A 14,647-nucleotide genomic window follows, 5' to 3' on the forward strand; every position below is an offset into this window, starting at 1 on the left:
CAGTACTTCAATTCTTTTTATTGTAGATTAATATTCCATTGTATACCACATTTTGTTTATTCACTCATCAAGTCATGGACACTTGGGTTGTTTCTACCTTTGGACTATTATGAATAACGCTGCTATGAACATTGATGTATAAGTTTTATGGATTGAATTGTGTTCCCCAAAAATGTGTGTCATCCCAGTATTGTGTGATTGTCCACCATTTCGTCATCTGATAGGATTTTCCTATGTGTTGTAAATCCTACCTCTATGATGTTGATGTGGCAGGATTAGAGGCAGTTATAATAATGAGGCAAGACTCAAACTACAAGATTAGGCTGTATCTTGAGTCAACCTCTTTTGAGACATGAAAGAGGAGCAAGCAGAGAGACAGGGGGACCTCCTACTACCAAGAATGAACCAGAGCGCATCCAGGGTCCATGGGCTGAGAAGCTCCTAGACCAGGGGAACATTGATGACAAGGACCTTCTCCCAGAGCTGACAGAGGAAGCCTTCCCCTGGAGCTGGTGCCCTGAATTTGGACTTCTAGCCTACTAGACTGTGAGAGAAGTTTCTGTTTGTTAAAGTCATCCACCTGTGATATTTCTGTTACGTAGCACTAGATAATTAAGACAACAAGTTTTTGTGTGGACATATACTTCCATTTCTCTTAGGCATATACCTAGGAAAGGAACTGCTAACATTTTGAGGAACTGCCGTCAGCCCCTCTTTGCAAGGAAAGGTTTAGGTTTTTGCCCAGAGGATTAGATGCCTGTCAGTGTTTGGCTATTTTCAAGGCTCTCACTGTTTGTTTATACCCTGTCTATTCTTTAGCATCTTTGTCCCCTTTATTTGCTTCTTCTCTTCTTGGTAGACTCCAGCCTCTTGCTGATTTTAAGAGAAACTAAAGCTCTCAGTGCCTAAATGTTATCTGTGAAACATTTTGAAATCTCTGGAGGGTGGACATAAAAATAATATTTATCTGTGGCTTAGCCACTTACAGGGCTGTTTTATAAAAAAATGTTTATTGAGTAGGAGGCTTATTTAACTTGTTCCTGAGGGTTACAATCCTACAACATGCTGCCCAAACATATCTTTAATCACCCAGCTCAGAGCATGAACATTTTAAATAATCACTTTGAAGTTTCTTGATGTAGGCACCATTAAACTTACGACTTAGGTTGTAAGTTAGTACAAAAAAAAGTTATGTACAGTGCATAGTATACACCTGGCACATAATAATTGCTCAATAAATTGTTAGTTGCTATTAGGAAAAGTTCTCTACTTAACAAATAGTACTTTTTTTTAGGTATATAAATTTCAGTAATTTAAAATGTCTTAACTTTTTGGGACACCTTTGAGTTCTGTTTCAGAATACACCTAATCGTAGGCTTTTCGACGTCTACTGACAACAATTTTTAACCACCGCTCACCTGGCATTTGTTTTTTGGTGATTAGTTTTAGAAAAAACAGAGATCGCCTCTACATACCCGAGCAAATTTAATCTGCTGAACACAACAGAAACAACTTTTATGTGGTTTAGCTACCTTCTCCCTTCCCCCAAGTCTAGTGGATACACAGAAAAGCGTAATAGGATCTGCTGGGCCACCAAGAAGGCGCCCCTGCCCATGACAAACTTTCAATCTAAAATCTATAATTTTAAGACGCATTTTATCTTAAACGAGGAATGGGAATAAAGCAAATAGCTCCGCTTTTGAGTCCGTTCAGTGCTCAGGGTCCATTCCAGGGTAAATTAGTCAAATATTTTCCCCAGGAAACCAGGTCGCCCCTGAGTTATGTAGCCCGGCTGCGGCGATTAGAGACTGCTAGTAAGACGCTCCTTCCTTTTCCCGGTCGAGTTCCCTGCATCGAGGAGCAGACTGGAGTCACCCCGGAGATGGGGGCCGAAGAACAGGGCAGGGCACGCGCCTCCGAAATGGGGGAAAGCCCCAGAAGCAAATTCTTGACTGAGGAAGCCTCGGAAGGAAGAGGAGGGGCAACTGGCCCGGGGAAGGAAAGAAAGAAGCGTCTGGGGAAGGAAAAGGAGGGGAGGAAAAAGGAAGGCGGAGGAAAAAGCAGGGTCGAGCGGAGGAGCACGGGGAGGGCGCGGGAGGTGCCCGGGGCGGGGCGCGCGGCGGGGCGGGGCGGGGCGGTCGGGAGGCCTCGGGCCCCGGGGAGGCTCTGGGCGCAGGGGCCGGGCGGCGGGGCGGGGCCGCGGGCGCCGAAGGTTGGCTGGGGCCGCCGGGAGCGGGGCGCTGTGGTTCTCACTCCCTCGCTGTCTCGTTTGCCGGCGGCTCCTCGGCGGCTGAGGCTCGGCTCCCCGGGACATGTCTGAGCCGCGATCTCCGCGCGCCCGGCGCTGCTAGCTTCTCCGGGGCTTCCTGCCTGCTCGGCCCAGCACCTGGCCGCGGAGCCGGGCCGGCGACGTAGAGGGTCTGTCGGCTCCGGGCGCCGCGCGCAGACCGCTGCCGTCATGGGGCTGCAGCCCCTGGAGTTTAGCGACTGTTACCTCGACAGCCCCTGGTTCAGGGAGAGGATTCGTGCCCACGAAGCGGAGCTCGAGAGGACCAACAAGTTCATCAAAGAGCTTATCAAGGACGGAAAGAACCTTATCGCTGCGACCAAAAGTAAGCGGCGGCCGGAGAGGCTGGCGGGGACCCGGGCGCGGGAGGGCTGCGGCTTGGCGAGGCCGGGAGGAGCCTCTCCCGGCGGGATACTTACGGTCCGGAGCTCGGAGGCCGCGCCAGGCAGTGCCCAGGGCCCACAGGAGGAGGAACAGGAGATTCATATTGGACCAGCCCCTGTGCTCGGAACGTGGGTCATACCTCCCCCAGGAGGCCAGTGGCGAGTCCCTTTCCCTGCCCTGCCCATCTGCAGCGGCGGGATAAGGAGCCCTGCCTGAGTGCGCGCCGCCCGGGAGCCCCGACTCGGCTCTAGCCGAGCACCCCTCGGTGTCCGCGCTCCCCGCTGGACAGACCCATAGCACTCACCTCCTGGAGTCAGGTTTTACTGCATCCTGAAGCTGCTCAAATCCTCTACAAAACAAGCTTCAATCTTGCAAGTTTTGTCTTGCGATTTCTCAAAAGAACTTTCCTGGGTATTTTTTGAGAACTTGCTCGGTGTTGAATCCTTTTAGAAGTCCTTTACGTTGCACCCCTTCCGTCTCATTTTCTGATCGTCGCCGGCAGCCTTGTCCGGGGTCATTCATTCAACTGTGCCAAACCAGAAAGTCCACCTGGCTTTGTGCTTATTTGCGCACATTCTTTCCCTCCTGCCTTGAGGAGAGTTCAAAGATTGAGACTTGCAAGGGTGAGCGCTTAGCCTGCCCTCTCGCCAGGGCGAGCATTGCCTGCAAATAGGGAATTCCACCCCGTCAAGCTCCATGTCTTCCTCCCTTATTCTCTCTTTTGAAAAACTCCAAGTGGGCACTGAAGAAAGAGATAAGACTAGTTAGTAGAGCTGAGGAGAGTATTGTAGGAGGGACCTACCACTGCCATCGAGTTGATTCCGACTCATAGCGACCGTATAGGACAGAGTAGAACTGCCCCACAGAGTTCCCAAGGAGGGAGGTTGGCAGAAATTCATGCTGAAACACTGAGTTGGTGATGTTGCTGGGGAAGTGGGGAGAAATTAGTTGGCGTGGGGAGCTGGGCAACCTGACCAGCCTCAGGACCCCTCTGAGGATGCCTTTAAGTTCCCCCTTCTCCTAACTCTTTAAACAACCTACATACAGATAAAGAAGACAAGGGCAGTATGCAACCTAGCAGATTTGAATCGTTAGGGGCTTTATCATTTCTTCAGTCCCTAAATTCAGTGATTGCCAGCTTTGGGAGTTTGTACCTTGTATACATGTTTGTAGATACCACCTCTGAGAAAAATATCTCATGTTGCTCCCACCTCCCCCCCAAATTTTAATTAAGGAAAATTAAAACATTCTGTCCCAAGTACCCCAGCACAGCGTCTGCCACAAATAAATATTCATTTAATGAATGAGTTAAAATAAATTTTAATAGGAAAAATGTTGTGAGCCATCCGTGTAATTTTGGAAGCAAGTCAGTGAACTTCCCTGGATAATCTCCAAAGTTCCTTTGGGCTCTGTGACATCTTTGGTGTTGCAAAGTCCAGACTGTGAATCACTTTGTTTGGTTGCTGGTTCTTTACTTCCTTGGTATAGGTGTTGGATGAGAAGTGGAAAGAGGCTGTCTGTAGGTTGGGATGAAAGTATTGGAAGACAGAGGTGTGCAGAAGAGCACAGAGGGGCGGAGTCAGGCTGAGGGAGAAGACTCTTTCCTTTCTTTGGTTGGGGTTAACCAATGTCACGCTGGGGGAGTGTACCTTCTCTTCTTCTCCTCTCTTACTGGCTGTAGCAGCTCCCTCTGGAGCTAGAGGGATGAGGAGGGAGGTTTTGGTGTGGAGAGAGGCAGATGGCAAAGCCAGTTTGGCCACTGGTAGAAGGCTATTTATATGACTGCCTTTTAGTTCTTCTGCCAACAGGATGCATGCCGTGTGTTCCAGCAGCAGCTAGTGCATCTGGGGAGCCAGCTGTCAGCCTTCCTCCCAAGAACGTAGACTTTCTTGAATTTGTGAATCGGCATCTTACTCGTTTTGATTCTGGTGCTTTATCATAAGAAACATAATTGGTAATCACGCTTAAGAAAGCAACTGGAAAGTATCTTTTTTTCTCAGTTATGTTTAATTAACTTTAATCCTTTCCCAGAAGAAGAGGAAAATACAGATTTAGCACTTAGGCATTTTGGCTAGTTAGGAAGGTCTGTGTTTGCTCAGCTTGCCCCATAAATAGTGTACTGATAGTTCTCTTTCCAAAGGCTCAGAGGACTAGGTAGATTTAAGAGACCTGAGTTTAATTCTTTACTGTTCTGGATTGGCTACATGACAGTTGGACAGATCACTTAATTCCTTGTGTCTGGTTTCTTCTGCCCTACTTCTTAGAGGTATTAGTAAGGATATGCAGCATTGGGAAATTGCCTGATTAGGTCATTTGAGATTGCAACCTAGGTCAAACGTTCACTAAACCAGTAGAGCCTTTCTATAACATCTGAGAGTCAAGAGAAAGGGCAGTAGGTGGACCATCTACAGAAAGAATAACCATCGACTCGGCCAGATAGTTTATATTCCAAGTGCTTTACACTTCCGTTTTGCAAAAAAGGCATTTTCAGGATTGTGTGTGTTAAGTGATTTCTGTTTTTAATTGCCTCGTAAGATGCTTCCTGCCTGCACTAAATACTTGCTGGATTTATACAACTTGGCTGTCTTGATGCTTTGACTATTCCGTAAATATTTAAAGAAGTTGGTGGAGGTTCTGTAGGACTTGAAGGCTACTCCTGAGTTCAGTTATTTAGCAGTCAGCACCTATACTTTGTTAAACATTGAGATCAAGATGTAAAGGGAACAATAAGGTGGAGGTTCTTGCCCTCCAGTTTGTTATCCTTTAGTTAAATTCACTTCAGTCTGGGGGACATTATTGAACTCCTGTCTGCACAGTGCTAAGTTCTTGAAGAAACAAAGGATACACAGACCTAAAAGTTAAATGGTTAAAAATTCAAGGACAAGTAAGTATTCTTACTTTACCAGGAATACGAGTCTGTTGTACGTTGTAAGAGCTCGGCTGCTGACCCAAAGGTCAGCAATTTGAATCCACCAAGCTGCTCCTTGGAAACTCTATGGTGCAGTTCTACTCTGTCTTGCAGGATCACTCTGAGTCAGAATCGACTTGAAGACAATGGATTTTGGATATGCTATAGTGGAGAAGGTTAGCTGGAAGTTTTGGAACTCAGTGGTATTTTAAGTAAGGCCTAGAACGTTTTCAGACTGGAGAGAGCTAAGAAACCAGAATACTTGCAGTGTTTGGGGAAGAGTGAGGAGACCAGTTTGGCTGCAATGGAGATTTCATTTCAGAGAGTAGAATGGGATGAACTGAAAAGTCAGTTTCAGGTTATGGAAGGCCATAAAAGTAGGCTGGGGATGTGAACTTTATCCTGTCAAGGATCATTAAAGCTTTTTCAGCAGAAGCCTGACATAATGGGAAAGAGATGGTGTAGAAATGATATTTGACATTTGTTCATAGAGTGAATTAGGAGGTGGCCGTGGGGTGGGGACACATGGGCCACTGACCTGTGTGGTGAATGGGGTGGATTTGGGGGTCAGTTACTCAATTCAATGGACTCTTTAAAATGGTTTTTCAGTCCTTTTTCATTTTTTTCCTTTCCTAAAATAATCAGTGTCCTCTTTCAATGTAGTTTAAACTTTTTTTTAGCCTTTTATGCGATGTCTATGTAGTTTCTGGTGTTTATAATTCATACAAATGTATAGTATATTTGCCAGAAAACAGCAATAGGTCATATATGTTTTTCTTACAAATTTTACATTAGGTGTTCTTGAGAAAAAGACATTCTATTCTGTAGGGAAGTATTAAAAAGACAATAGTCCTTACAGCTATTAAGCACTTACATACCTATTGTCATCAAGTCGATTCCAACTCATAGTGACCCTGAAGGACAGAGTAGAATTGCCCCATAGGGTTTCCAAGAAGTGCCTGGTGGATTTGAACTGCCAACCTTGTGGTTAGCAGCCATAGCTCATAACCACTATGCTACCAGCATTTCCTAGCACTTATACACAGCTAGATGAAATGTCTTTAGTAAATTTAGATTGGCTGGCAGTGTGTGTGTGTGTGTCTGTCTGTCTATTAAAGCTGGAGTAGGCCCTCAGAAGTGAGCCTGTTCTTGTTACAGACACAGAGAAGGATGTAAGGGACTTTGTTAGTGGCAGAGTAAGGGTCTTCTGAGCCTCGGTTTTAATACTTCTTTAAAAAAAAACCCCAAACCAAACCCATTGCCTTTGAGTTGATTGCGACTCAGAGCAACCCTATAGGACAGAGTAGAACTGCCCAATAGGGCTTCCAAGGCTGTAATCTTTAGGGAAGCAGACTGCTACATCTTCCTCCTGTGGAGCAGCTGGTTGGTTAGAACCACCAGTCCTTCGGTTAACAGCCAAGTGCTTAGCCACTGTGACACCAGTGCTCTAGTACTTCTTTTAGGCCTCAGTATTTTAATGATTTTTGCTTTCTTTCCCTCAAGACAACATAAAAGCTCCCTTTCACTGTCTTTGTATTTATTATTTCAGAGAAACGGTTCTTGTGGAAGTTCCTTCTGGGGAAAATTTTCAAGTTGTCATTGCGCTGAAACATACTGAAATTTGGAAGACTTAAAAGAATTTCACTTCTTTGTAAACTTGAGCCTTGGTTTTCTTATTTGTAAGATGAGACTGGTGCAGAAATCATTGAGGATTGAACGAAATGATGTTAAAATGGTTTTGAAAACCCAAATGTGACGTGGTTGTACAGACTCCATTGGTTGCCCAACCAACAGCCTTTTTCCCCTCTCTGAAAGAATCCAGATTTTGTTCAGGTGTTTTACTGCCCGATTCCTGAGTGACTCAGGGAAAGGTGATTCGGGGTAATTCTACTTAGTCTAACTCACCCCATTGCCGTTGAGTTGATTCCCACCAGGGCTTCAGGCCAGGGCTTCCAACTTTTCATTCTGGTTTGACCCCATACTGAGAATTTGCATTATACGTAAGAATCACCCAGGGATCTTGTTTAAAATGTAGATTTTGATTCAGTACAATTTTGGTGGAAATGTAAATTCTCAGCAGGAGGTGGAATTGCTGGATCATATGGTATTTATATTTGTAGCTTTTTAAGGAAGCACCATATCATTTTTCCAAAATGATTGTACCATTTTGCATTCCTACCAGCAGTGCAAAGAGTTCTAGTCTTGGGGGAGGAGGGACAGTGAGATGGTATCTCATTGTGGTTTGATTTGCATTTCCTCATGTGTCCCTTAGCCTCTTGAATGTCTTCTTTGGTGATGTGTCTGTTCATTTAATTTGCCTATTTTTAAAAATTATTTTTATTTAACTTTAGATGAAGGTTTATAGAACAAACTATTTTCTCATCAAACAGTATACACATCGTTCTATGACATTGGTTAACAACACTGCGACATGTCAACACTCTCCCTTCTCAACCCTGGCTTCCCTATTACTAGCTTTCCTGTTCCCTCCTACCTTCCAGTCCCTGCCCTAGGGCTGGTGCTCCGCTTTAGTCTTGTTTTGTTCCATGGGCCTGTTTAGTCTCTGGTTGAAGGGTGAACCTCAGGAGAGGCCTCATTACTGAGCTGAAAGGGTGTCTGGGGGCCGTACTCTCAGGGTTTCTCCAGTCCCTATCAGGCCAGCAAGTGTGGTCTTTCTTTTTGGGTTAGAATTTTGGTTCTGCATTTTTGTCCTGCTCTGTCTGGGACCCTCTATTGTGATCCCTGTCAGAACAGTCAGTGGTGGTAGCTGGGTACCATCTAGTTGTACTGGACTCAGTAGATGTGGTGCATTAGTCCTTTAGACTAATCTTTCCCTTATGTCTTTACTTTTCTTCATTCTTCCTTGCTCTTGAAGGGGTGAGACCAGTGGAGTATCCTAGATGGCTGCTCACAGGCTTTTAAGACCCCAGATGCTACTCATCAAAGTAGAATGTAGAACATTTTCTTTATAAACTCTGTTATGCCAATTGAACTAGCTATTCCCTGAGACCATGGTCCCCACAGCCCTCAGCCCAGCAGTTTGGTCCCTCAGGCAGTTTGGATGTGTCTGTGAGCTACCATGGCCCTGCCTGGCTGTGCTGGCTTCCCCAGTATTGTGCACTGTCTTACCCTTCACCAAAGTTACCACTTATCTGTTGTCTATTAAGTGTTTTTCCATCCCCACCCCTCCCCTCCCTTGTAACCATCAAAGATTGTTTCTTTTTGTATGTAAACCTTTACATGAGTTTTTACAGTAGTGATCTCATACAATATTTGTCCTTTTGTGATTGACTTATTTCACTCAGTATAATGTCCTCCAGTTGCATGCATTTTATGTGATGCTTCACAGGTTCATCGTTGTTCTTTAGCGTTGCGTAATACTCCATTGTGTGTATGTACCACAGTTTGTTTATCCATTCATCTGTTGATGGGCATCTAGGTTGTTTCCATCTTTTTGCTATTGTGAACAATGCTGCAGTGAACATGGGCGTACATATATCTGTTCGTGTGATGACTCTTATTTCTCTAGGATATGTTCCGAGGAATGGGATTGCTGGATCATATGGTATTTCTATATCTAGCTTTCTAAGGAAACCCTGGTGGCATAGTGGTTAAGTAGTGGTACAGCTGCTAACCAAAGGGTCGGCAGTTCGGATCCACCAGGCACTCCTAGAAACTCTATGGGGTAGCTCTACTCTGTCCTGTAGGGTCGCCATGAGTTGGAATTGACTCGACGGCCCTGGGTTTGGTTTTATTTTGTTTTAAGGTAGCTCCATATTGTTTTCCAAAATGGTTGTATCATTTAGCATTCCCAGGAGCAGTGCATAAGAGTTCCCATCTCCCCACAGCCTCTCCAACATTTGTTATTTTCTGTTTTATTGATTTGTGCCAGTAATGGGGGGAAGGGGGAGACGAGATGGTATCTTATTGTGGTTTTGATTTGCATTTCTCTGATTGATGGCTAGAGATCGTGAGCATTTTCTCATGTGTCTGTTGGCTGCTGGAATGTCTTTTTTGGTGAAGTGTCTGTTCATTTCCTGTGCCCATTTTTAAATTGGATTATTTGTCCTTTTGTTGTAGAGGTGTTGGATTTTCCTGTAGATTTTAGAGATTAGACCTTTGTCGGGGTTTGTAATAGCCAAATTTTTTTTACCAGTCTGTAGGTTCTCTTTTTACTCTTTGGTGAAGTCTTTTGATGAACGTGTTTAATTCTTAGAAGATCCCAGTTATCTAGCTTATATTCTATAGTTTGTGTGTTGTTAGTTATGGTTTGTATCCTGTTAATACCATGAATTAGGGCCTCTAGCATTGACTCTTTTTTTTCTTCTATGATCTTTATAGGTTTTGGTTTTGTACTTAGGTCTTGATCTATTTTGAATGTATTTTTGTGAATGGTGTGAGGTAGGAGTCCTGCTTCATTTTTTTGCAGATGGACATCAGTTTTGGCAGCACCATTTGTTAAAAAGACTTGTCTTTTTCCCATTTGATGGACTTCGGGCCTTTTTTGAAGATCAGGTGACTGTAGGTGGATGGATTTACATCTGGGTTCTCAATTCTGTTCCACTCGTCAATGTGTCTGTCGTTGTACCAGTACCACACTGTTTTGACTACCATAGCTGTATAGTAGGTTCTGAGGTCAGATAGTGCGAGTCCTCCTACTTTCTTCTTCTTCAATAGTGCTTTAATTATCCGGGGCCTCTTCCCTTTCCCATATAAAGTTAATGATTAGCTTTTCTGTCTCTTTAAAGAATGCTGTTGATATTTGGATCAGGATTGCATTGTATTTGTAAATTGCTTTGGGTAGAATTGACATTTCCACAATGCTGAGTCTGCCTATCCACGAGCATGTTACGTTTTTCCGTTTATGTAGGTCTCTTTTGGTTTTTTGCAGTAGTGTTTTGTAGTTTTCTTTGTATAGGTCTTTTACGTTCCTGGTTAGATTTATTCCTAAGTATTTTATTTTTTTAGGGGCTATTATAAATCGTATTGTTTTCCTGATTTCCTTTTTGTAGTTCTCTTTATTGGTTTTTGTATGGTAAACCCATTTTTTTGAGCTAATTGTTGTTAGGTACCATCAAGTCAATTTCAACTCATAGCGATCTCGTGTGACAGTAGAACTGACCTATAGGGTTTTCTAGCACTTAACCATTGGGCCACCAGACTCCTTTAATTGGTTTAAAAATGAGGATGTATCTTGATTTTGACCAAGGAGACATGATAGGAAGCCTGCCAGAGATTTCAAGAAAAGGTTTCTTTTCATCTAAGGGGACTCAAAAAAAAGAGTTCTTTACTCTTTCCCTTTGATGCCTGGTTGTGATGCCAGGAATGCCTACTGCAATCTTGGGACCATGAATAAAGCCAACCTGAGAGTAAGGACTGTGGAGTGGAGAGCAAACTGAATCTGGGTTCCTAATTTTGTTTTGGAGCCCTGGTATCATAATGGTTAAGAGCTCAGCTGCTAAGCAAATGTTGGCAGTTCGAATCCACAGCTGCTCCTTGGAAACCCTTCGGGGTAGTTCTACTCTATCCTATTGAGTTGCTATAGGTCGGAATCGACTCGAAGGCAATGGGTTTGGCCTTTTTTTTTTGGAATGCTATCATGCGAGCCATGATTGTTCTGTGCCTGGAGCCCACCTCTGAATATCTTGTTAAATGACATAAGCCAGTCTGAGTTGAATTTTCTGTAACCTAACACCCAAATTTTGATGGAGTGGTGTAATTGTAAATTTGGTGCTAATGCTCCCATTAAATGTAAATTAGAGAGGTATAGACAGTAAAATGCTATTTAAAAACTGCCAATAAATTACAGATACAACTTTTCCTTGAATGGAAACAAATACTTATGTATATTCTTTGCCCCAAAGAAATCACCCTGGACTCCCCTGCAATCTGGTGCATCACCTGGGATAAGTCTTAAACTCTCAGTTGGGGTTTTATTACAGCACATGAGTATCTAGTGTGAATGTCAACTTGCTGTGAAAATGATTACAGATCAGACTCAGCTTTAAGTGCTTTACTCACTGCAAGTGGCCCTTGACTCCATTTAGAATAACTCCTGTTTAGAGTCCTCCATCAGCAAGTCACGTTTATTTAGAACGTTTTACAGGCAGTCTTCCTATGCTCTTAGCGTCTTTCTGACACATTGCTTTCCCCCTGCCCTACCAACTACTGGAGGTCCTTTGGCCACCTCCTGTTGTTGGGTTATGTGGAAGATCAGGGAGGATCATTGACTTTTGGAGAAGGAAGCAGACAGACAGAAGAGCGTATATACGTACATATATGTATGTATATATATATATATATGTGTATATAAATTTTATTGTGCTTTAGGTGAAAGTTTACAGCGCAAGTTAATTTCTCATTCAAAAATTTATATACTTATTGTTTTGAGGCATTGGTTGCAATCTCCACAATGTGACAGCATGCTCATCCCTCTACCCTGAGTTCCCTGTGTCCATTTGTCAAGTTTTCCTGTTTTATATGCCTTTTAAAAATTTTATATGCTTTTTTTGTTTTACATGCTTGTCTGAAAAGTGAGCTTCGGGAGCAAGGAGAAGATTATTTTTGTGTTTAACCTTTGATGTAGCTAATGAGACAGTGTAGCGTACGACATTAAGAGAATAGGCTCTGTGACTAGTCTGGGTCCCCATTCTACTTAAACCCCATACTAGCATTGGTATCTTGGTCAAGTTGCTTAGCGTCTCTGATTTTCTGTTCTTATTTGTAAATGGAGAGTATAATGTTGTTGTTGTTAGGCGCCATTGAGCCGGTTCCAACTCATAGTGACCCTGTGAACAATAGAACGAAACACTGCACTGTCCTGCGCCATCCTCACAGTTTCTGTTATGCTTAAGCCCATTGTTGCAGCTGCTGTGTCAAGCCATCTTGTTGAGAGGGTCTTTCTCTTTTTCGCTGACCCTCTACTTTACCAAGCATGATGCCCTTCTCCAGGGACCGATACTTTGGACAACATATCCAAAGTATGTGAGATGTACTCTCACCATTCTTGCTTCTAAAAGGAACATTCTGACTGTACTTCTTCTAAGACAGATTATTTTGTTCTTTTGACAGTCCGCAGTATATTTAATATTCTTCTCCAACACCGCAACTCACAGGTTATCAATTCTTCTTCGGTCTTCCTTATTCATTGTCCAGCTTTCACATGCATTGTAATAAAACCAACCAAACCCAGTGCCGTTGAGTCGATTCTGACTCATAGTGACCCTATAGGACAGGGTAGAACTGCCTCATAGAGTTTCTAAGGAGTGCCTGGTGGATTTGAAGTGCTGACCTTTTGGTTAGCAGGCGTAGCACTTAGCCACTATGCCACCAGGGTTTCCATGTATTATAATAGTACCTACCATATTGGGCTGGTAGTTGGGTTACAGACATAATACATGTGAAGTGCTTAGAATAAGGACTCAAAGGTTAACAACTATAATGATGTAACTTTTAAATTGCAGGTATAGGTTCTAATATCAAAACCATTTTCCTTTCCTGAAGAATGGTCGCTCTGGTCCATGGCCCAGTTATCTAATCTTTTAGTGCTTCTTGCCCCCAAGAGCATATCTGTCTAAATCATGCCCAGTGACCAAGAAGATGGACAAAATTGTCAAACTCTGAAAAGGCTTTCAAATTTTGCATGTAGTTCAGGACCCTGGAAAATCTTGAAAGTAAGGTGAAGAATCAAAGCCCAGTGATATTTTGGGAAGATATCTCCAGAATTTATTTCTGATTCACAAAGATTTGAAGATGAAGTAGAAGGTGTCATTAAGGCCATTGTAAATCTGGCAAGCCATCTACAGCTGAAGCTCAAGCAGTGAACAGCAGGCTTCTCGTTCAGGGGACTGACAAGGAGGAGCTGCATATGATCCAGAGAGCTCCACTCAACATACTAGGGATGATAGCATCAAGGATGAATGCTTCATATACTTAAAACTTGCGCTGATACTTTTGGAGGAAATTAATTCTAGCATTTAACATGCTGGAAACACTAAAAACTTAGTGGACAATGCTTGTATTTGTTACAGGAAACTATAACAGCACATATAGCAGCCAAAGTGATATCCCTAAGAGGGATCTTCCTACGAGTTGCTTGTTGTTGTTAGCTGCTGTCATGTTGCCCCCGACTCATGATGACCCCATGTATGACAGAAGGTAATGCTGCCCAGTCCTGCATCCTCCTTATGATAAGCTACAGAGGGACCATTATGATCCGTGGGGTTTTCGTTGGCTGATTTTTGGAAGTAGATCACCAGGCCTTTCTTTCTAGTCTATGTTAGTCTGGAAGCTCTGCTGAAACCTGCTTAGCATCAAAGCAACACGTAGTCCTCTAATGACAGGTGGGTGGTGGCTCTGCATAAGATGCATTGGCTGGGAATTGAACCTAGGTCTCCTGCATGGAAGGTGAGAATTCTACTACAGAACCACCAATGGCTCATCTTAGTCTCACAAAAGAATCCTCAGAGTTCGCTGGACAAATTCCCAAAGAAGCTGTTTTGAATTCTGTGTCTCCAGTAGCTGTTTATCATTTTATGATTTTGATTTTTACATTGCAAGAGAGGCAGGAATTATGAAGGATATAAAAATATTGAGTAGTCTGTTGGTTACCATAAATCGTGCATTAGGTAACTGTTGACTGTATGTGGCAGGGAATATGGTCAATTGTTTCTATTTGACCACAGTTAATAAAACAGGCTGTCTATAAAGTTTAATGTTAGAAACATAACTGTTGTAATATTGTTTTATGGGATTCAGTGTTTTCTTGCATTGTCTTTGACTTTCAACATCTTATTTAAAGAAAAGATGCGTAGTCAAATTTGGCTTTATTTCTGGATTCGTGGGAGAGCGTTTAGAAATTTGTAGATTACAATTCGTTTAATAGGTTACTTTTAAGGGAATTACATTTCTTAGGCGGATAGGCAATTACAAATCACATTTGAAAAATGTTTTATGTTATTTAAAATGCATACAATTTAAATAACTATAATACTAGTAGCTAACTTTCATTAAGCATTTACTGTTTGCTTTACTTTGTGCTCAGTTCAGTGCAGGGATTATTTAATGTT

General features: G+C 43.0%; 1 protein-coding gene across 3 annotated transcripts in view; it reads left to right on the forward strand.

Annotated features, from left to right (window-relative positions):
• Positions 1–2,253: 2,253 nt before the first annotated feature.
• Positions 2,254–14,647, forward strand: part of ARHGAP10 (Rho GTPase activating protein 10) — a 366,346-nt gene continuing 353,952 nt past the window's right edge. For 2 of the 3 annotated variants that reach the window (XM_003417542.4, XM_023557137.2), the window contains exon 1: positions 2,258–2,612. In XM_003417542.4, coding sequence (XP_003417590.1) covers positions 2,459–2,612 — 154 coding nt within the window. In that variant the 5' untranslated portion in view covers positions 2,258–2,458. Of the gene's footprint in view, positions 2,613–14,647 lie in introns of all 3 variants that reach the window. The other variant, XM_023557138.2, reaches the window with a different exon arrangement.

Source organism: Loxodonta africana, chromosome 13, assembly GCF_030014295.1.
Source record: "Loxodonta africana isolate mLoxAfr1 chromosome 13, mLoxAfr1.hap2, whole genome shotgun sequence".
In the NCBI taxonomy this organism is placed as follows: domain Eukaryota; kingdom Metazoa; phylum Chordata; class Mammalia; order Proboscidea; family Elephantidae; genus Loxodonta; species Loxodonta africana.